Source organism: Giraffa tippelskirchi, chromosome 7 (assembly GCF_054371585.1).
Source record: "Giraffa tippelskirchi isolate mGirTip1 chromosome 7, T2T-mGirTip1v1.2.pri, whole genome shotgun sequence".
Classification (NCBI taxonomy): Eukaryota; Metazoa; Chordata; class Mammalia; order Artiodactyla; family Giraffidae; genus Giraffa; species Giraffa tippelskirchi.
In genome coordinates this window covers 148,650,802-148,673,265 of record NC_137281.1, presented here as the reverse complement: position 1 = coordinate 148,673,265, position 22,464 = coordinate 148,650,802, and the positions used below count along the sequence as shown (strand labels likewise).

Here is a 22,464-nt window from a genome sequence, read left to right as displayed (position 1 = left end):
TCCCAGGGTCAGGAAGATCCCCTGGAGAAGGAAATGGCAAGCCACTCCAGTATGCTTGCCTGGAAAACCCATGAATAGCGGGGTCTGGTAGGCTACAGTCCATGGGGTCGCAAGAGTCCAACAGGACTTAGCGACTAAACCACCATTTCCTCTCTAATAACTATGGGGATATAGATAAAAATAGGTGAAAAATAATGTATATAAATATATATCAAATGCTTCTAGTATGAACCGGGTATTGTGATAGGTGCAAAATGGCTCATTAATAGAACTCTTGCAATGAGTCTATTAAGCAGGAGGTATTCACTCCATCTTAAAGAATTTGGCTCCCAAAGCGGTTAAATACTCAAGGTTTAGCTTCTGGTTACTGGCAGATCTGGAACAAGACCAAGTTCCTTGACTTTCTGTACTAAAGAAATTGTACAGAAAACCCTGAAACTGAACAGATGTGAAGGGCAAAGAGACATGTGAATTATTACTTAAAACGTGTTAATGTACGATGAGCATTGAAGAACGGTGAGGGAATGTCAAAAAAAAAAGGTATCGTGTAAAGAATTAGCTAATTAAATAGAAGGCTGGGACTCAAACCGAGCACTTCCCCGGAGGCAAAGGCAGAGAGGGCGGCACCGGACCAGGAGAACCGGGAAGCCGCTCTAGAGACTTGGGCTCAGCCCAGCTCCCAGGTCCAAGCTTTCCCCCTCCAGCAAACCCTCCTGACACACCCGCGGAGCCGCGTCGTTCTAGCCCGTGATTGGCCAGGCGGGGCGTGGGTCCGCCTCCCCCCTCGCTCCTGATTGGCCAGTGGCCCCCTCGGCGCACGCCACTCCTGCTCGCTCCCCCCGGCCGGGTCTCGGGCTCCCGGGGGCCCCGCCTTGGGCGCGCCGCAGGCTTCGCGGGAGCGGGCCCCTCCCCCGCGTGACGGCCCGGCAGGGAAGCGGCGGCGGCGTGCAGCCATTTCCGGTTTCGGAGAGGCGGGAGGGGCGCTGAGCGGGACTTCGGGGCCGAAGCTCCCTCGGCCGCCGCCTACAGAGAGCGTCTTCCTGTGGCCGCCTGGGTGCTGCCGGGACGATGCGGCCGGATCCCGGAGGCTGCTGCTGCTGCCGTCGCCCGGTGCGGGCGAACAGCTGCGTGGCGAACGGGGAGGTGCGGAACGGGTACGTGAGGAGCAGCGCCGCGGCCGCCGCAGCCGCTGCCGGCCAGGTACGGAGGGACCGGGCGGCCGGGGGCCAGGGGCCGGGGGGCCCGGCGCCCGCGAGCCGGCGCCCGTGAGGAGAGGCGGCCGGGAGGTCGCGGTGACCGTCCGCGGGGCTCACGGGTGCCAGCGGCCGCGTCCTGGCGCTGACCCTGCCTTCCCGCGGCCGGGAGGCTCAAGGGCGGCCGCTGGGGCTCCCCTATCTCTCTGCGCCTGAGGTCTTCCCCCCACCTCACCCCACCCCACCCCGGAGGTCTGGCTCTGCTTCTACTACCCGATCCCGCCAGAAGTGGGTGCTGCCACTTTGGGGAGGCAGGGAGTGCCCCCCCTTCCTTGGAGCCCGGGAGGGTCCACTCGTGGGCTCTTGTTTTTTTTTTTTTCCCCCCTCCGGAGGCTCCCCCTCTAGCCCTTTCAGGTGGTTTTGCTTCCTCCTAGACGCTCTGAAGCCCTCCAGGGAAAACCACATTTAGAATCCTCAGGAGACAAAGAAAAGTTAGGAGGTGGTACCAGTTGGAAACGCACCGTCTCTTCCTTACCCCTTTCTGCAAAGCAAGACTTTGGACCACAAACCTGGCAGTGAACCTAGTCCAGAGGCTTAAAAGCTCTATGGTCTTGGTCCTAAAAGCACTATGGTCTTGGTCCTAGGTGAAATTCCACCCCACCCCCAATCCCGGGCTCCAGATTGAGTTAGGTGGTCTTTTTGACCCCATGAGCAGGAGTACTGTCACACAAGGGAATTGTTTTAGCCTGGTGATGACTTGTGATGAGGGAAGTCCAGATGGGTCAGCAGTAAAGAATCCGCCTGCCAGTGCAGGAGACACAGGAGACGCGGGGCTCCATCCTGGAGAAGGAAATGGCAACCAACACCGGTATTCTTGCCAAGATAATCTCTTGGACAGAGGAGCCAAGAGGGTTAACAGTCCATGGGTCACAAAGAGTCAGACTGAGCCCAAACGCACAACTTGCAATGAATCTGTCTACTAATTCACCAAGGCTGAGTCACCAACCAAGCCCTGGCTGTTCTGAAATATTTGAAAAGTTCTGAATTCAAAGCAGTAATGACTGTCAACTTTCTAGTTCTGTGGACTGACAGGTATTCTGAAATGTGTTTTTAAAGAGGAGCTGGTTAGAAAGATGAAATACTCTTGGCAGAAGAGTATTGTGATATTTCTGGTTGATTTTAATACTGATAAATCTCATTAAGAAATTAAGGAAATCATTTTTTCAGGAGAGTCTGTTCCCCATAGCAGGAAATGTGACTGTTGTAATGTAATTTGGTATTACCATAAATATGCCAGCCTTCTCCCCCAATCAGTAAATACGATAGATAGGTCTGATACTATCTGGTGTGAAACAGAAAACAGGTGTTTCTCCAGGTCTTGTTGAGATATTAAGTCTGTAAGAGTTAGAGGGGAAATACTTAAAAGAGTCTTGACCTCCCCTGAAGTTTTAAGGCATAAGACAGCATAATACACAGACTCAGAAATTTTGTTTTCCATTTTTGAAGAAATAATTGTGTGAGACAGGAAGTGATAAGAATCAGCTCATTATAAACCCATTGAAAAAGCTGTTTTCCTAGCAATGGCTAATAAGATAATATTGTGGTAGAGACTGTAACAGGGAAACCTAATGGTGGAAATCGGAAAATACATTGCAGGCCAACAAGTGCATTATGATTTTTAAGAGTGAGGAGGAAATCAAGAGAAAGGTGTTCACTCGTTAGAGGTGGTTTGTGTTTAAGTACTGTTTTCACTTAACATACTTGTGTTCGGAGTTAGTATTCATAGTAAATAAGATTTCTCCCTCCCATTAATCCTGAATTGTTTAGCACTGGTGGGCATGACATTTCTTCAGAGATTGCTGACTGATACACTGAAGGAATATTAATCTGCTGAAATGAAATTTAAAAATCTATATAACTGGAAAACTTGACTTTTTCTAATATATCTTAGTGAAAAATTTCACTCAAGACACGCTGGTGGCATTTGGAAGAATGGTTTGGTGGAATGCCCAAAGAATATTTGGAGCTGCACTATCCCTTCTAGGGGAGAAGGCAATGGCAACCCACTCTAGTACTCTTGCCTGGAAAATCCCATGGACGGAGGAGCCTGGTAGGCTGCGGTGCATGGGGTCGCGAAGAGTTGGACACAACTGAGCAACTTCCCTTTCACTTTTCACTTTCATGCATTGGAGAAGGAAATGGCAACCCACTCCAGTGTTCCTGCCTGGAGAATCCCAGGGATGGCAGAGCCTGGTGGGCTGCCGTCTGTGGGGTCGCACAGAGTCGGACACGACTGAAGCGACTTAGCAGCAGCCGCAGCAGCATCCCTTCTAGAAAACAATTTCTCATGAGTCTTTTTTTTTTTTTTAAGACAAAGACTTTAGGTATTAACTTTTATACTAATAGGAGGACTTGGCTGTGGGGTGTTGCTTTTCCCCCTTTCTTTTTGCTTAAGCAAAAGAAATTTCATGAGAGCAAGAATATCTTTAAAGTATTTTTTAAAGTTGTGTTTGTTGTTTCTAAAGGGATGTGCACTCTAGTGCTCTGTGTATTTTCCCCCAGCTTCTGGGGGAAATATGGCAAATTATGCCATAAAAATACACCTAAGATGTTAAGTGCACAAGCTTGTGTCTTTTACTAAAAAGAGAATGTAGTGTGGTTTTTAAATCTGAGCTACAAGTTCATTTCCTCACATATTCCACTTTTTTGTTTTTTTTGGCCGTGCCTGAGTCATGTGGAATCTTACTTCCCTGACCAGGAATCGACCTGAGCTCCCTGCATCGGAACCATGGAATCTTAACCACTGGACTGTCAGGGACATCCCCCATTTGTCTTTTAATGAACAGAAGAGAAGTTAGAAACTTCTAAGATCCCTCTACACTCTTAGGAGTCTATGTTTCTGTGTTTGAAAGGATGAATGTGTATGCTGGCCTCTTTGTTGGATTTGGGTTTAGAGTTTGAGTAAATATCAGTAGATGCCAGGGTAGAAAGGGCATTATGAAACAATCAGATATTATTGTTTGGTTTTGTTTTCTGTTTTCCAATTTTTTTATTGTGGTAAAATACACATAACAAAATTTACCATCTTAACCATTTGTAAGTGTCCAATTCAGTGGAATTAAATATATTCATGGTGTCGTGCAACCATCCACACCATCCATCTCCATAACTCTTTTCATCATGTAAATCAGAAACTCTGTACCCATTAAGCAGTATCTCCACATTCTCTCCTCCTGCTAGTGCCTGGTAACCACCATTCCACGTTCCACTTTTTTGTCTTTTGGTGACTTTTTTTTTCAGCATAGCATCCTCATGATTCACGTATGTTGTAGCATGTATCAAAATTTCCTTCCTTTTTAAAGGCCAAATAATATTCCATTGTGTGTATATATACCGCATTTTGCATAGCCATTCATCTGTCAATGTACACTCAAGTTGCTTCCATGGTTCAGTTGTTGTGAATAATGCCACTGTCAGCCAACAACTCTTCAACCGTGCTTTCAGTTCTTTCAGGTATATACTTAGACGTGAAATTGTTGTATCATATGGTATGTTTAATTTTTTTGAGGAAACGTGCTACTGTTTGACACGGTGGCTGTATCACTTTACCTTTCCATCAGCAGTGCACAAGGATTCCAGTTTCTCCACATGCTCACCAACACTTGTTATTATTATTTTTTTTTTTACAGTAGCTGTGAGATTTATAGGAGAAAAATATGTATATATCTACCCCCACTCCTATGTGATTTCCTAAGTGGTAAAAGTCCTGGGAGCATCTTTTGTTCTAATATTTGGTCTTTGACCTCCAGTTTCTGACCCAGCTTCACATTTCCTGGATAATAGAAACATCCTTTGTTCCTAATGAGCTGACTCTCATTCGGCTCCTGAATGGGAGCCCTGGTCACCAAAAAGACCAAATCATGATTAGAAGCTTGGGATTTGGGACTTGGTGATCCAGTGGTTAAATGTCTGCCTTGTAATGCACGGGACACGGGTTCAGTCCCTGGTCTGGGAACTAAGATGCTATATGCAACGGAGCAGCTGAGTCCCGGCGCTGCAACAGGGTCCAAACACCAGTGCCACAACTAAGACCCGATGCAGCCAAAAATAAATAAATAAAACAAAAGAAGCTTGGAATTCTCAGCCCCACCCCCAGTTTTCCAGATGGGGGGAGAGGCTGGAAATGGAGTTAATGATCAATCATGCCTGCATGATGACACCTTCGTAAAAGTCCAGAGAGGACTGGGTTCAGAGAGCTGCTGGGTTGCTGACCACGTAGGGGGCTGAAACAGCAGCCCACCTGGAAGCTTTGTGCCCCTCCCCACATTCCTTGCCTACATCTCTCTTCCATCTGTATCCTTTGTTACCATCTCCTTTTATAACACACTGGTTAACAGTAAGGAAACAGTATTCCTGGGATCTGTGAGCTGCTCTAGTAAATTAGCCAAACACAAGGAAGGGGTCCCCAGAACCTCTGATTGGTCAGAAGCACAGGTGATAACCTGGACTTGATACTGGCATGTGAAGTTGGGGTTGGAGCAGGACAGGCTTGTGGGACTGAACTCTTACCTGTGGGATCTGATGCTGTATCCTGGTAGTGTAGAAGTGAGTTAAATTGTAGGACACCTACACTTGAAACTAACAACATTGTAAATTAGTGATATTCTTCGTTTTTTTTAAAAAAGGAAAAAAATTGCAGGACACCCAGCTGTGTCACAGCATTGCTTGGTGGTATGTAGCAGGCCCCCTTCCCACTGGTCCCCCCTCCCCCGCCCACACATACATGTGGTCGGAAGTGTTAGTGGTATGACAGTGTGAGAATTAAGGAGAGATATCACAGGAGAATTAGGTTTTTTCCTGTACAGTAGCCATCCTTAAAGGTGTAGACATTACTGTTTTTTAATGACGACGGTAGGTAGAGTTTTCACAAGGAAGAGAAGCAGTAATTTTGCTTCTCTGCCATTCAGAGGGAGTGAGAGAAGAGAGGCAGGATTTTTTGAGGTAAAAGTTAGCATTAGGGAAGCTTTGGTGGAATTAAGAGCTGGAAGGAACCTTAGGGGTTTATGTAATTCATTCCCTTTATCTATTTGTAGGACTTTATTAAAACTATATCATTAAAACTAATCTTGATAGATGATTCTATCCTATTTTTAAAGACCTCTAGAGATTTTGCAGGAAATTTTCTCAGCAGCAATTTGGAGTATTCAGTGATCTTAATTACCAAGAGTTTATTACTGTGGATTTAACATTTGGTTAAATAAATGCCATATTTTGGTTGTACCTGAAATATAGTACTGTTGGTTTCTACTTTTAAAGCCCATTGTTAACATTACATTTTTTCTGTCTTCATTTCTTTGAAGAACTTTTGAGATTTGTTTACACATTTAACTTTGCTAAATTAGTTAACAATATAGAAGAAAAAGGAGAAGGCAATGGCACCCCACTCCAGTACTCTTGCCTGGGAAACCCCATGGACAGAGAAGCCTGGTGGGCTACAGTCCGTGGGGTTACTAAGAGTCGGACACGACTGAGCGACTTCACTTTCACTTTTCCCTTTCATGCACTGGAGAAGGAAATGGCAACCCACTCCAGTATTCTGGCCTGGAGAATCCCAGGGACGGGGGAGCCTGGTGGGCTGCTGTCTATGGGGTCGCACAGAGTCGACCACGACTGAAGCAACTTAGCAGCAGCAGCATAGAAGAAAAAAATGATCTGCTTTTGAGAGAGTTTGAACCTAAGTTTTTTCCCATTAGGAATAGATTTAATGAGATTTTAGAAGAATGACAGCCTTCTAGCTGCCCCAGTAAATAAGATTTTATCTTAAGGAATTGGGGCAAAAGTTATGTTCTTATTTAAGTAATAAGATAAAGTAGAAAGAACAAAGTACTGGTTTTGCTACTTAGAAGAAGGCAAATGAATAACTAATGAAAGGTGGTTTACTAAGTAGCTACTAGCTTTTGTTTCCACTGAGAGGAAACAGTACCTGGGAAAAGAAGTTGGTTATGACACAGGAGTACATCATGAGAAACGCTGGGCTGGAGGAACCACAAGCTGGAATCATGATTGCCGGGAGAAATATCAATAACCTCAGATATGCAGATGACACCACCCTTATGGCAGAAAGTGAAGAAGACCTAAAGAGCCTCTTGATGAAAGTGAAAGAGGAGAGTGAAAAAGTTGGTTTAAAGCTCAACATTCAGAAAACTAAGATCATGGCAGCCAGTCCCATCACTTCATGGCAGATAGATGGAGAAACAGTGGAAATAGTGGCTGACTTTATTTTTTTGGGCTCCAAAATCACAGCAGATGGTGATTGCAGCCATGAAATTAAAAGATGCTTACTCCCTGGAAGGAAAGGTATGACTAACCTAGACAGCATATTAAAAAGCAGAGACATTACTTTGCCAACAAAGGTCCATCTAGTCAAGGCTATGGTGTTTCCAGTAGTCACGTATGGATGTGAGAGTTGGACTATAAAGAAAGCTGAGCGCAGAAGAGTTGATGCTTTTGAACTGTGGTGTTGGAGAAGACGCTTGAGGGTCCCTTGGACTGCAAGGAGATCCAACCAGTCCATCCTAGAGGAAATCAGCCCTGAATATTCATTGGAAGGACTGATGTTGAAGCTGAAACTCCAATACTTTGGCCACCTGATGCGAAGAGCTGACTCGTTGGAAAAGACCCTGATGCTGGGAAAGATTGAGGTCAGGAGGAGAAGGGGACGACAGAGAATGAGATAGCTGGATGGTACCGTCGACTCGATGGACATGGGTTTGGGTGGACTCCAGGAGCTGGTGATGGATAGGGAGGCCTGGCGTGCTGCGGTTCATGGGGTCGCAAAGAGTCAGACACGACTGAGCGACTGAACTGAAAATGACACAGGAACTGGAGGAGTAGCTAGAATGGTGAATATACCTGTTCAGGTTTCACAGGGCCTGATGAGACATCGGAAGACCTTAAAGCTTTGCGAAAGTAATGTTGTAACTGTTTACAACTCACGGGATTAGATGTTTGTTTCAAGTGCTTTTTGTTCCAAGCAGAAGAACATTTCAGGTCTTACTGGTTGGATCTGAAAGATTCCAGAGTCATTTGAGGAACTCAGGAATTCTCGTTAATAAAAATTCTTGGGAAATGAGACCAATAGTTAACAAATAAATCACTGTATTCTTCTTCTCCCCCCACCCCGCCCCCGCACTGTATTCTTAATATAGTATCTTAGAACTTGGATATTCAGGGCAGGCAGTCTTGCCCATTTTTTAAGGTTGGCCTAGGTGGCCTAGAAACTTCATAGTGTTCTGAGCAAGTAGTTAATTGGTTGAGATTCAATTAGATTCCATTTTTGAAAGAAAGAAGCAGTGTTTATTGGCAGAATAGGCAATTGAGAGGGATGGGTAGAGGCTGTGTTTGCATTCTGAGTGGGTGTGCCTTACTTGATTAAATACATGGTTTGTGGCCTCAAAAGCTAGTTGCCTTCTGAATAGCTTCTAAGAAGACTTCTATAATATAATTTGTAATTTGTGACTTAATGTGAATTAAGCAAGTAAACCCTTTGCCCTTGCCTGATTCAAGCTCAGAAAATTTATCGTAACGGTTGTTGTCTTTAAGACTGCCCTCAAGACCCATTATGAAGGTTAAAGTAGTGATTTTTCCTTTTGTTTTAAAGTGGTTTTTCCTTCTGATTGTAGAAATAATACATGTGTACTATAAGACCCTAAAGGGCAGGGGTAATCCCTGTGTTGGGGGCTCGTTTTTGAATGTGGTCTGTTGTAAATCAGTCTGCTGTTTTCTTATATTTCTACGTAGAGTGAAAAATACGCAGTTTTACTGAGACTATACACGTTGAGGTTGGGGGAAATATTCAACAATTTTTATGATTTGGAAAGCTTTAGAAACTACAGATAAAGTACTGACCTGTGCAGTGTGCTGGTTTTGAATTATTCTAGATAATAAGCCTCTTTCTGCTTAATAAGTAAGCCCCTTCAGCAAACATCTGAGCTTTTACTATTTGACTTGTGCCTGGTTTGTGATAGGAACTAAGGAAATCTTAGTTGAAGGAATGAAGGGGTGGTGGTTGAAGCCATGGAAGTTGGTAAAGTAGATAGAAAAGGGCATTAAGCAAGCAGAGGAGGCACCAAGGATGTAATATTGGGGAATCCTAGTGTTCTTGGAGAAGATACACACACACCACTGTTGAAGAAGGTTGGTTGGGAAAGAAGGAAGTGTTGGAAAGTGGTGTGAGAAAGTCCAAGGAAATGGAGGGTGTTTCAGTAAGGAGGGGTAAGCAACAATCTTGGTGGTGGGAAACTAAGGATAATAATAGCCATGAGGGGCTTCCCTGGTGGCTCAGCGTTGAAGAGGCCCCTTGCCGACGCAGGAGACACAGGTTTGATCCCTGGTCCAGGAAGCACATGCCGAGAAGCAACGAAGCTTCCATGCACCACAGCTGCTCCTGAGCCTGTGCTCTAGAGCCCGGGAGCCACAACTGCTGAAGCCCGCAGTCCCTAGAGCCTGTACTCCACCACCAGAGGAGCCCCTGCAGAGAGACGTCCGTGCACCACAGTGCCGAGTAGCCCTGCTCGCCACACCTGGAGAGAGCCCGTGCAGCAACAAAGACCCAGCACAGCCAAAAATAAATTAAAAAAAAAATTTAAAGTGATAGTAATAGGTACCATTTACTGTGGTCAGAGCCTCTCCCAGCTTTTCTACCTATCTAATCTTTACGAGAGCTTGGGTAGTAGGTGAACATTATCTCCATTTTACAAGTAAGACTGAATTCCAGACCATTTAAATAACTGGCCCAGGTAGTAAGTTAACAGGACCAGGTTGTATTCAGGTTTGTCTTAATCTATCATGTCACTGGATTTGACAATTCAGAACTTAAATTAATTTTTGAGGACTTTAGGTATCAGGAATGCCAAGAGATTTCATCTTCTGAGAGTTGGTTGTAGAGGCTGATCTTTCCTTGGATTTTTCCTGAAATGAGCTAGCCTCTCACTACTGCCTATCACACATACTAGAAAAAATAGTTTGGAGCTTTACTCCCATCACACAAGCTATGCCACTCTCTGAACATATATTTCCAGAAGTGTCCTCTTTCTTTTGGCAGGCACATTTACAAAAGAAGGGAATCCACATTTTTTCCTTGCCATCAGGGTAAGTTCCTGATTTTTTGTGATGTTACCTTGTATGGAATGGACTAAGAAATGCTTCCAAAGCCAGCCGTAAAACAGCTCTGCATTTTGACGTTACCATATTCCTGTTGATAGTTCAGAAATGCAGGCCTCCGAGTGTGCACGCTCCGCCTGGTTTCCATCAGCCGCACTCGGTGTGCTCTGGGCAGTGATGCTCTGCACAGGAGGTATTATTGTCCTTCACACCCACATCTCTGCAGCACTTTCCTGTCTCTTAGAAAAGCCACAGGTTACTACAGACGAATGTTGTAGGAAGCCTGTGTGCCAGTGCAGGTCTGCCACAAGGTCTGCATTTTCTTCTGAGCTCTCTTCCACCTCTAACGTGTTCTGGGCCGGTGCCCTCCCCTCTGCCTTTGTAGTGGGCACCAACTGAAAGGGCAGCCGGGTTCGCATCATTCTCCATAAAGCCATTAAAGCACAGCTTTTGCACACACAGCATCAAACAGAATTAAATGTTTAGGAAAAATGCAACAGAAAAATTGCAGGACTTGAATACTGAAAACTACAAAAACATTTTGAAAGAAATCAAAGATCTAAATAAGTGCAAAGACATCCAAATGTTCAGGGATTGAAAGACTTAAGATTGGTCTACAAATTCAGTGTAACTCCTATCAAAGTATCAGCTGGATTTTTTGGTAATACTTACAACCTGGTCCTAAAATTCATATGAAAACATAAAGGACCCAGAATAGACAAAGTCTTGAAAAAGAAGAACAAAGTTGGAGGACTCACCCTTTCCAATTTCAAAAGTTACTGTAGGGACTTCCCTGATATTCCAGTGGCTAAGACTGCACTGCCAATGCAGGGATCCCAGGTTGGGGCAGAACTAAAACCCTTACATTTGTGGTCAACTGATTTTTCTACAAGAGTAGATAATTCAAGGGGAGAGAGAATGGCCTTTTTAAAAAGTGTTGTGGGGGCAAACTGTGCATGCAAAAGATCAAAGACCTAAATGTAAAAGTTACAACTACAAAATTCTTAGGAAAAAACATGCAGACTTTGATCAGGCCATGGTTTTTTTATGTCCATGACTCCAAAAGTATCAGCAACCAAAGAAAAAAAAAAAGATAAATTGTCCTGGATCAACATTAAGAACTGTCTTTCAAAGGACACCATGAAGAAAGTGAAATGAGAATCCATAGAATGAGAGAAAGTATTTGAAAATCAAATCATATTGCAGATAAGAGGCCTGTTATCTAGAATGTATAAAACACTCTTCTAACTCAATAATAAAAAGACAACCCAAGGAAATTCCCTGACAGTCCATTGCTTAGGAGTTGGCATCTTCACTGTCGTGGCCTGGGTTCAGTCCCACACGCAGCATTGCTAGAAAAAAAAAAAAAGACAAACCAATGTTAAAATGGACACATGATTGTGATAGAAGTACCCGTTAGAGACCTCTGCTGTACACGCTAAAGGGTGATATCTTTATCGCGTCCTGTACAGGCGTGGTTTGTATGTAGGCAAAGGAAACAGGTTATTTTCAGGATAGCTAAGTTAATTAGTGTTAGTTCTGGTTTCCTAGAAACAGACATTGTCTTAGTAGGGGAAATGAAACTCAGATAGCCACTGTCTCAGTTCGTGTCCAGCTGATCGTATGAACAGCAAAAATAGCTAATTATATGAACAGCAAAAAATGAGCACAGAGGTTGGGTTTAAAGTGAAAGTCTCATTTTAAGCCACTGATAATTTTTAAACAATCAGATTCAGTTATATTATCTCTGAAATGATTAAAAGAAAATTTGATTCATAGAATATCTAAGGAATATGACTGAAAGTGAAAATGTTAGTTGCCCAGTCGTGGCCAGCTCTTTGGGATCCCGTGGACTTTTGCTCACCAGGCTCCTCTGCCCATGGAATTCTCCAGGCAAGAATACTGGAGTGAGTGGGTTGCCATTTCCTTTTCAAGGGGAATCTTCCCAACCCAGGGTTTGAACCTGGGTCTCCTGCATTGCAGGCAGATTCTTTACCATCTGAGCCACCAGGAAATATGACTAAGAAATGGCAATAAGTGGAAAATGTAGAAACTTGCATTCTCATCTTGACTTTCAATCCAGCTTTCTTGTGACTGGACAGATTGCTTAAGTATTCCTTGGTTTTGTCATTAGTCGTGTGAAGAGGAAAAGTGAGACAACTTGAGAATTACTTGTGCTCAAAATGCTTCTCACTTTGTGTGCAATTTTCATTCTGCGTATTTATATGTAAACCTCTTTAGATAGTATCCTTTAAAAAAGTTTCCCTATTCTCTTTTATCTCAAAAATCATGATGAACTTTGTCTTCTTTTTCTCTAAAAAAAAATTGCAGAATTCTTGAGGACTTGAAAAAGGACTACCTTTTATTTGTATCGTCAAATACAGGGTATAGATCTTTACATAGAAATGAAATATTTGCTGAATGAGTGAAAAGAATGAGATGATCATGATGATTTTGAGCTCGTTGGTAGAAAGGGGGCTCTGGGTTCCTGGGAGAGTCTGATGTCCAAAAATTATTTTTTGCAGTTTTAGAAATGTTAAAAACAATTAAACAGGAGGATTCTATACTTCTGGGGACATGAAATTAAAGGGAGAGATCAAGGTGTGAGAGATACCCCGAGACTTTGTTGTTGTTTAGTCGGTAAGTTGTGTCCTACTCTCTTGCAACCCCATGGACTCTAGCCCTCCAGACACTTCTCTCCAGGGGATTTCCCAGGCAAGAATCCTGGAGTGGGTTGCCATTTCCTTTTTCAGGAGACCTTCCCATCCCACATCTCCCACATTAGCAGGCAGAATCTTTACCACTAGGCCACCAGGGAAACACATATCCCAAGACCAGCAGTACTGAAATATAAGGCTACTGTATACTGTGCCTTCTCTCTTTTAGTCATACTCCTGTTCTCGCCCAGCCTCCTGGGAAAGCAAGGGTTTTTGATTGGTTGTTGGATGTTTTGAATAAAAGACCGGCAGAGACTAAAGTCAATTTTTTTTTTGCTGTTTGGTCTCTTAGAGATACGGGAAGGTGGAGGAGGAAATGGCAACCCACTCCAGTATTCTTGCCTGGAAAAGCCTTTGGACAGAGGAGCCTGGTGGGCTACAGTCCATGGGATCGCAAAAGAGTCGGACACAATTTAGCAACGAAACAGCAACAAAGAAAATACATCTCAATTACAATTCAACCTTATTTTTAATAAAATATTAGAGATATGGGAAGGGCCTGAGCACCTCCGTCTAACCAGGTCTTGAGCTTGGTGGGCTGGGCAGAGTTTTTAGGTAGATTCAGTTCACTCTAGTGAGTACAGCGTCTCAAGGATGGGATCCGTTGTGTGTTTGTTGCAGGCCCCTCCCTCTAGTATGACCTTACCTCCTAAGCATGGTAAGATTGTGGTTGACTTCACATCACCTTTCTAGTCCATCTCCCTAGCTTCTCCAGCACTTAATAAATGTCCTATGCAGAAAACTGGTCACATATCCAGGACTCTTCACACCAACCTATATAGCTCTTATAAACTCTGTTGGTTTTTCTTTTCCTTGGTAGAGCTCTTCTGCCCATGGCAAGTCTAGTTATGATCTGTTCATGATCAGATTCTATGAATACCGCAAGTAGAGAAAATGACCAGCGAATTTAGCTCACTAAGGAAAGGCTCTTCCCTCTCTGGAATCTTAGTTCACCTTGTCCTTTTTGCGTGGAAAACAGTTTCTCATTGTCTTTAAAACTACTTCTTGTTTTGAGTAATCTGTGCAGTTTTTTCTAGGTTTTCTGTGAAAGTGATGGCTTGGCTCTACCTATTAACTCCAACTTGGAAGCAAAAGTCTCAGTGTTGTTTTTTATTTTTTTGTTTTCTGTTGTTTTTGTTGCTATAAATGTGATGTTTAAATAAATAAGGTAGAGGTGATCTCTTTGTAAAATCGTGAGATAGGTAGTCCTGAGTAGGTAGGGTGTGAGATCTAATCTTTGTTGTCTTGCAGTCTTTGAGGATGCTGTCTTCAGTTAATATTTTCAACCTCATCCACACTAGGCCACAGGCAGAGAGGAGGAAAAGTGGAGGGAAAGGAGCACTTGCTGTTTTAAAGGATATACTCCAGCCCAGATATACCCATCATTTCTGTTCACTTCCTGTTGGCCCGAATTTCTCACACAGCTGTCTTTTGCCACAAGAGAGATTGGGGAATGTGGTATGTAGCTGGGTAGCGTTGTACCCAGCGAAAACTGAAGAGTGTCTATCACTAAAGGGAATTTAAAGAGAATGTATACAGGGGGCTGCTTAGCTGTTTCTTCCACAGTATGGTAGGAGGAAAAGCTCTAACTGGAGTGTCTTTTTTTTTTCTCCTCTAAACAATCAGTTTTCTTAATTTTATTTTTTTAGCTGCTCCATGGTCCCTGGACCACCAGGGAATTCCCTACCTCTTGATTTTATTTCTTTACGAATTGAAGATACATTGAAAAATCAACTAATGAAGAGCAATGGGAGGTCCAGAGCAGGAGTATGTATCCCAGGCTGGAAACAGGCAAACCTGGTCAATGTCAAGCCTAGCCCTTGCCCTGCCCCAGCCAGTTCAGGCTGGAAGATAGCCGTCAGGCACTCTGCCAGTACCGAAGCCTGTGGAGAGACTGTGTCCTGGCGGGAAAGACTAGCCACCTCTGCTTCTCTCCCCGTCAACCTCCAGCTTGGAGAGCCGGGTTTCCCGCGGGAGCTCAGAGTAAGATGTGGGCCGGCTCCGTAAGGTATTGCAAGTTGATGAGTAGGCTCCCTGCAGAAGCGTCCAGTGTTGGGGCCTCTGCAGCTGGAAAGGAGGCTGATACCTCTCCCAGGTCTTAATGCACTTTGCAGCTCTGTTCCCAGACCCATTCGTCTCTGATAATGCACCTCTATCCACCAAGGGATCACCAGTCACTGCAGAAGAGAGAACAAGCCGTGGAAGCAGAGCGAGAAAGCTAACCAACCCCCTGAGTGGCTGAGTTGGCTGTTGACTTCTAGACCCTAGAAGACTGACCGCTTTTCTGTCCACTGTCTGTGGTTTGTACCCTGCTCTTGTGCACCTGTGTGTGTGTTTATCCCAAGCATAGCAAGTTGTTGATGAAACACAGCTGAATTAGCAGCCCTTCTCCCCGGGGTCCCTACTTCTCCTCGCCTGCCCTTCTTTTCTTGGAGGCTGGTCCAAAGAGACATGTAATATTGTGAGGGTCTGGGTGGCTCCATATCCCCCAACACCAAATCACATACAGTGAGCTAAGAAACTGCATTCCTCACAACAGGATTAGCAGGGAAAGGAGGGTAATGTAAAAGATAAGGGCCCCTTCCAGCAGCAGCACATGACAGAGTGGTCAGGTACTTGAGCCCAGAAAGAACGTGTCCCTTATGCTTCATTTAAGGTCAGCTTATATGACTTGCCAGCTATGGAGCTGTCCCAGTTTCTCTGCTGTCCGGGGGTACTTTCTGGAAGCTGGCGTGGACCCCGTGCTCTTTACCCACGTGCTCTAGCCCAGTCGCTGTCCGAACCTCCTTGTGGCCGTGACAGAGAAGGTCCCCATGGGATCTTCCCCCGCTCAGGCTCTTGTCTTTTACCAGGAGGTGTTTGCACTGCATCTCCAGCTTGTCCTCTCATTTCACCATGACAAGCTTCGTGTACTGTCATCTCTGTTCCCCCGGACCATCAGTGAAGCCTCGCACCTTCTTGGACAGTAGATTATCCAAAACTAGCAGAACTTCTGACCACTGGCGGTCTGACTGAAGGAGGTGATGCTGAAGAAGCTGTGGACAACACCCTGCTGGACAGTCACCGCCCCCCCCAGGAAAGAGATTGAGCTCATTCTCCAGCAAATACACACCCCTGTTGCTTAGACACTCTAGATGCTCCTGCTGCTGGTGGTTCAGTGGTATTCTTAACGGGAGACTCTGTCAACAGTAGGAGTTGAGGATGGGAGAAGACATTGGTCTCAGCCACGTCCATGGAGGTAACCAGCTGTCGGACTTAGGCATGGTCATCAGGGCACACTGAGTGATGAGAGCATCTGGAATAATCCTCACAGGGCTGTTCAGAATTCTCGCCCGCCCCGCCCCACCCCAGGCTGTGGATGCAGAGCCGCCACTGCCCTGCACAGGGGTAGAGCAGAGTACACTGCAGGGCTCCACTTTCCTTGTGGAGCCAAACGTTATGCTTCAACTCCCCAGTCACCGTCTTGTCCCCCTCCAGCCCCACATCTTTTGAGTCGCTCACGTAGAAGGCCCCAAAAAAATCTACATCGCAGACACCACAGCACAACATCAAAGCCAGTGACCTTTTGTAGATCCTGACTCTGGTCACTAAGGAACCGTTGCTGGTCATGCTCCACCTGAAAGCAGGCGTGTTTACAGAGAGCCACCAGTGAGCTGGGATACTGCACAGAGCATCAGCCATACCCACACACAGGCTCCGGAAGAGGGCGAGGTCTACACCGTAGCCTTGGGCCAATACCTGATAGGCACCCGCCTGAGGCTGAAACAGTCTTGTCTGCGCTGATCAGTTTCCTGTCCTCTCTGTTCAGTTTCCTTGGAGGCTCTGCAGTGAGCAGGGAGGTGTGGAACAACAGAAACAGCTTCCCTGGACACTCAGCAGCCTTCGGATCCTCCATCCTGGCCTGGATAACTGGAGCAAATACCGTCTCTGTCTCCCTTGTGTCTGCAGATTTTTCTGGAATCTGATCTAATAAGCTGGTGATAAGTGCCCGAGACTCATTGACATTGACCAGGAAGCGATCCAGCATGTTACCCACATCAGATACAACCGTCGTCTGTGGCTGGGCCAGTGAGCTCTCTGCATGGTACAGGTGGACCACCTTAGTACAGGTGACAAAGCCAGCGGGGATCGCTGGCTCTTCTGCCCTACCCTCCCTAGGCAGAAAGTCTAACAGTACCTTGAGCCGCTCACAGAGGAGCCTGACAAGACCACTCCTGATGCCTTATAGGAGACGTCAGTCATGAAGATGAAGTCAAGAGTCCTGGGGAACTTACTGTTCTTGCAGTCCTCTGCAGTGGCCAAGAATTCGTAAGAGCCCAGGGGTCGCTCAGGACTATTATAAGCATCCACATGTTTGCCAGTATGAGCCGGATGTTGAAAACACTGGAGTGGGGAACATCATTGATAACAGCTGCAAAAGCAGCACTGGAAGCTTTTCCCTCCCTCACGGAACCACATGAAGGGGCACATACATGGTTTGCAGTGATTGCAGCGCAAAGGGCCAGATTCCCCGTGGTCAGTGATACACAGTGAAGCCTCCTCTGGGGGCAACCTTGCCAGTGGCCTGATGACAGCTGTCGGGGCACCTGAGCCTGCTTACCCACGTCAGATGTGCACGGGGTAGTATAGGATGTGCATCGGATGTATTGGGGGCTTGCATTCCCTTGGTCATTCACCAGGAGGTTGGTGGTGACTAAGGGTGGCATCTGGCTCTGTACTCCAGTAACAGATGGCCCTGAACCCCAGTTGTTCCTGTCATCCTCAGTAACCTCAGTAGGGCTTGGGATGGCATCAGGGTCCAGGCATTTAGGAGGCAGTGGTTGGGAAGCCCTGGCTGACTGACGAAAGTGGCTGCTCCTGGGTAGGGACTTGCATAATTGATCCGAGGCCCCTGGCTGGTCCACAGGAACTGTTCTGTTGCAGCTGGTAGCCTAGCTTCTGGGAAGAGTGCATGGGTGGTTGTGGTCCTGGGGGCCGGTCATTTGGATGCTGGGGGACAGAGCTTAAGGGGAGGGAGAGGATACATGACTGGGCTGGCTCTGGCTCCATGTTCTCTCCCCCAAACTCTGTCCAGCTCGGAGTGTGAAGCTGGAGGCCCATGGTGGGACAGATTGCTGGGGAGGCTGGGCCCCAGGGTGGCCCTGGGTCTGGCCAAGGGGAGGAAGCTGGCCCTGAGGATAGGAGCCATACAGACCAGGATTAGGGAACCTTCCTGCTCCTGAGGGCCAGTGATGTTGGGGGGCCATAGCCTAGCCTCACAGTGGGAGGGTCACAGCCCTGCTGATCTGCATTCCAGCCAGGTGAGCAATCACCTGTGCCTTTGTTGGAGGAGGGCCAGAGGGCTGAAGTGAGGTGGCTGGCTGACCACCAGTGTCGATGGGGTTGACCCGGATGCCTGAGACCCAGGGAGCCTGTGCATCTGGACAGTGGAGCTTGGCCCATTCTGCGCATCTTCTTGGCCAAACTGGCCGTAGGCTGTCTGGCCACAAGGGCTCTGTGCTGTTGAGGCTGGAGGTGCTCCCGGGGAAGGTGTGAGAGGGGTTGGCAGGGAGCCTGGTACTGGGCCAGTGTCGGCTCCGTGGGGTGTAGGGGCGGCTGTGGGTCCTGGTTGCCCACCATAGCTGGGTGATAACCCTGAGCAGATGGGCTGGGGCTGCCCAAATGGCGGCCCCTGTGGAGCTGACTGGTTAACTAACCAGCGAGCCTGACTTGATCTCACCCAGCTCCAGATCTAGGCTTGACTTCATTGCTAACATCAAGCCTCCCAGGCTCCGCTTCCAGTTTCCTTAAAATCTTGTATTAAATAACCTATTACTTGCTCTTTGTTTTGTGATTTTTCTGCTGTGAAAAATTAGTCTTATTTAATGGTGATGAACATGTTCTCTGTAGTTAGACAAACTTCAGTTCAATTCAGTCGCTCAGTCGTGTCCGACTCCTTGTGACCCCATGGACTGCAGCACACCAGGCTTCTCTCTGTCCATCACCAACTCCTGGAGTTTACCCAAACTCATGTCCATCGAGTCGGTGATGCCATCCAGCCATCTCATCCTCTGTCGTCCCCTTCTCCTCCTGCCCTCAGTCTTTCCCAGCATCAGGGTCTTTTCAAGTGAGTCAGCTCTTCGCATCAGGTGGCCAAAGTATTGGAGCTTCAGCTTCAGCATCAGTCCTTCCAATGAACACCCAGGACTGGTCTCCTTTAGGATGGACTGGTTGGATCTCCTTGCAGTCCAAGGGACTCTGAAGAGTCTTCTCCAACACCACAGTTCAAAAGCATCAATTCTGCGGCGCTCAGCTTTCTTTATAGTCCAACTCTCACATCCATACATGACCACTGGAAAAACCATAGCCTTGACTAGTCAGACCTTTGTTGGCAAAGTAATGTCTCTGCTTTTTAATATGCTGTCTAGGTTGGTCATAGCTTTCCTTCCAAGGAGCAAGCATCTTTTAATTTCATGGCTGCAGTCACCATCTACAGTGATTTTAGAGCCCCCCAAAATAAAGTCAGCCACTGTTTCCACTGTTTCTCCATCTATCTGCCATGAAGTGATGGGACTGGATGCCATGATCTTAGTTTTCTGAATGTTGAGCTTTAAGCCAACTTTTTCACTCTCCTCTTTCACTTTCATCAAGAGGCTCTTTAGTTCTTCACTTTCTGCCATAAGGGTGGTGTCATCTGCATATCTGAGGTTATTGATATTTCTCCCAGCAATCTTGATTCTAGCTTGTGCTTCATCCAGCCCAGCGTTTCTCATGATGTACTCTGCATATAATTTAAATAAGCAGAGTGACAATATACAGCCTTGACGTACTCCTTTTCCTATTTGGAACCAGTCTGTTGTTCCATGTCCAGTTCTAACTGTTGCTTCCTGACCTGCATACAGATTTCTCAAGAGACAGGTCAGGTGGTCTGGTATTCCCATCTCTTTCAGAAACTTAGCAGACACATATTATCTGAATTTTGATTTATGGCCTCTTTGATTTGTTGCCCTTTAAAAAAATGCTAGTTCTGACTTTCCCCCTTTTTTGGGGGTCTATCGTCAAGCGTATTAATGAGAATGTGGGAAGAGGTTACTTAATAGCAGGCAGTTAGAATCTGACGTCCCTTAATATAGAGAAGTAAGTACTTATAATGTTGAGTCAGGTATCCCTTATCCTAGATAATATCATAAGCAATATTCCAAATGCACAGAATTGATAAAGTGGGAAGCCAGTTTTTAAAATTTACTAAAGCCCTAAAAATTTTCTGGCTGTGCCAACATATAAAAAACTATTTTAGTAAGTGCAGAAAAAAAGTTCTAAAATATTTTTAACACAGAATCTGTGTTAAATTTCCTTCAGTTGCTATCAACTGCCTCTTGGTGAACAACAAGGCGATTTATTGTAAGGATGATGGGTATACAGCAAAAGCAAAAAGAAAGAGTGGGAGGCATTGATGAACCACTCAGAAAAGGTAAAATGACAGGAAATAACACAGTGCTTGGGAGTTACTCCCTGCAGCAGGTTGTGGACCTTTCCCTTAGGGTGTTGGCAGTCCAGTGCCCTTCAGACTCCTTCCCCACTGAAATTTTAAATCCCCGCACGAGAGAGTTAACTGGGTTCATTTTGGCAGAGGTGCGTACCCCTGTGCCAGCCAGTTGTGAGCCAGGAGATTGGGTCCTACTGCACAGGTGTGACCATCAGGCACCCACCCCTGGTGTAAGGGAATATTCCCAGAAAGGGAGACCGATGTGAATCCGGTGGCCTTTGCAGTTTGTGCCCACTACAGAGCCACGGTGGCAAGCACTGTGTGACAGACCCAGAACTTGTTAGTGGCGGAAGAGACCTCAGAGGAAGATGTGGAATTTGTGCAGACCTGCCCTGGCACACAGATCTCCTGTTACATTCATCTGTCATACCTTGATGCTTATCTGGAGACAGAGGAGTGCTACAGAGATGTGGGTGGTGGGTGACGACAGTAACTCCGTGCAGAGCACCACTGCCCAGAGTGCACAGGGAGCTGCAGACTGAAATCATGCAGAGCGTACATACTTGGAGTTTGCAAGAGGAAAATGGTAATGTGAAAATACAGCTGGCTCTGGAAGCATTTCTTAGTTCATTGCATCTGAGATACTAACCAAAAAGAAATCAGGAATTTATCCTGATTGCAAGGAAAAAAACAACAACCGTGGACTCCCTGCTTTTCAAAATGAGGACACTTCTGGAAATAACACGTTCAGAGTGTGGCATAGCTTGTGTGATGGGCGTAAAGCTCCAAACTATTTTCTCTAGTATGTGTGGTAGGCAGTAGAGAGAGGCTAGTACACTGCAGGAAAATTCCAAGAAAAGACCATTTCAGCAGAACTGATTTTTAAGGAACAACACAGCATATCACTGGAAATGAATAGGGTGCATTTAAAAGAAAAGACATAACAGTCCTTTGATTGCTGAGGCATAATGGGTGGTTCATATTGAACTTTAATTTTTAAAATAATGTCTGTCCCGAGCTCTCCGCCAGGTGGGCACGTTCTGTGGTGACAAGGCAGGTCTTGTCATCCTGCTGTCACGTTCAGCAGGAATGTGTGTGTTTGCTTTAAAAGAAATCATGCTTCTGTGATTTTGTGTTTATATCAGAAATGTAAGGTTCCATTTTCCAATAATTACTTCCTCATTATTGCTTCATTGCATAGTTACTTTGTTTCCTTTCGTGGGACTCTTGAAACCTCTGCTCAGGATTATTCCTTCTAATTATTTTACAATAAAACCCTTCCCCCCGCTTTTTTTTCTTTTCTGAACTGAGAGAATGCAATACATTACCCAGATCTTTCTTTTGCTGTGAAATACACTCTTAAGACAATTAGAAAAATCTAAATAAAGTCCATATTAGTATTCTGGCAGTTTCCTGATTTTGATAATTGTCCTGTGGGTAAGAGGATGTCTTTGTTTTTTAGAAATACGCACTGAAGTACTAAAAGGTAAAGGTACATTATAACTGCTGCTGACTCACAAATGGTTCATGAAGAAAATTCTCCATTATTCTCTCTCTCTCCACACACACACATACACACACACTTCTTTTTTCCTGAACCAGTTGAGAGTAGGTTATGTGCATTATGTCCCTTTATCTCTCTCTTAGCTGAAGCTTCTCTAACAAAATACCATAGATAGGGTATGTGACTTAAACAACAGATGTTTGTTTGTTTCTCACTGCTCTGGAGACTGGGAAGTCCAAGATCAAGGTGCTGGCAGGTTCGGTTCTTTGTGAGGACCCTCTTCCTGAGGACCCTCTCTTCCTGGCCTGTAGACAGGCACTTTCTCATAGTATGCTCACATGGCCTTTCCTCAGTGGAGATGTCTGCCTGCTCTTCTTCTAAGATCAGATGGGCTTCCCTGGTGGTAAAGAATCTGCCTGCCAA

The 22,464-nt window shown here is 45.6% G+C and overlaps 1 protein-coding gene and 1 pseudogene across 3 annotated transcripts in view; one reads left to right on the top strand and one right to left on the bottom strand.

Annotated features, from left to right (window-relative positions):
- The first annotated feature begins 959 nt into the window (after positions 1 to 959).
- The window catches only part of SPTLC2 (serine palmitoyltransferase long chain base subunit 2), a 105,776-nt gene continuing 84,271 nt past the window's right edge, over positions 960 to 22,464 (top strand). For all 3 annotated transcript variants that reach the window (XR_014059607.1, XM_081510561.1, XM_081510560.1), the window contains exon 1: positions 960 to 1,200. Coding sequence is in view for 2 of the 3 variants with exons in the window: in XM_081510561.1 (XP_081366687.1) it covers positions 1,069 to 1,200 (132 nt within the window). In the remaining variant the exon portion in view is untranslated. The remainder of the gene's footprint in view (positions 1,201 to 22,464) is intronic.
- On the bottom strand, positions 15,751 to 21,085 carry LOC145512458 (protein transport protein Sec24C pseudogene; annotated as a pseudogene).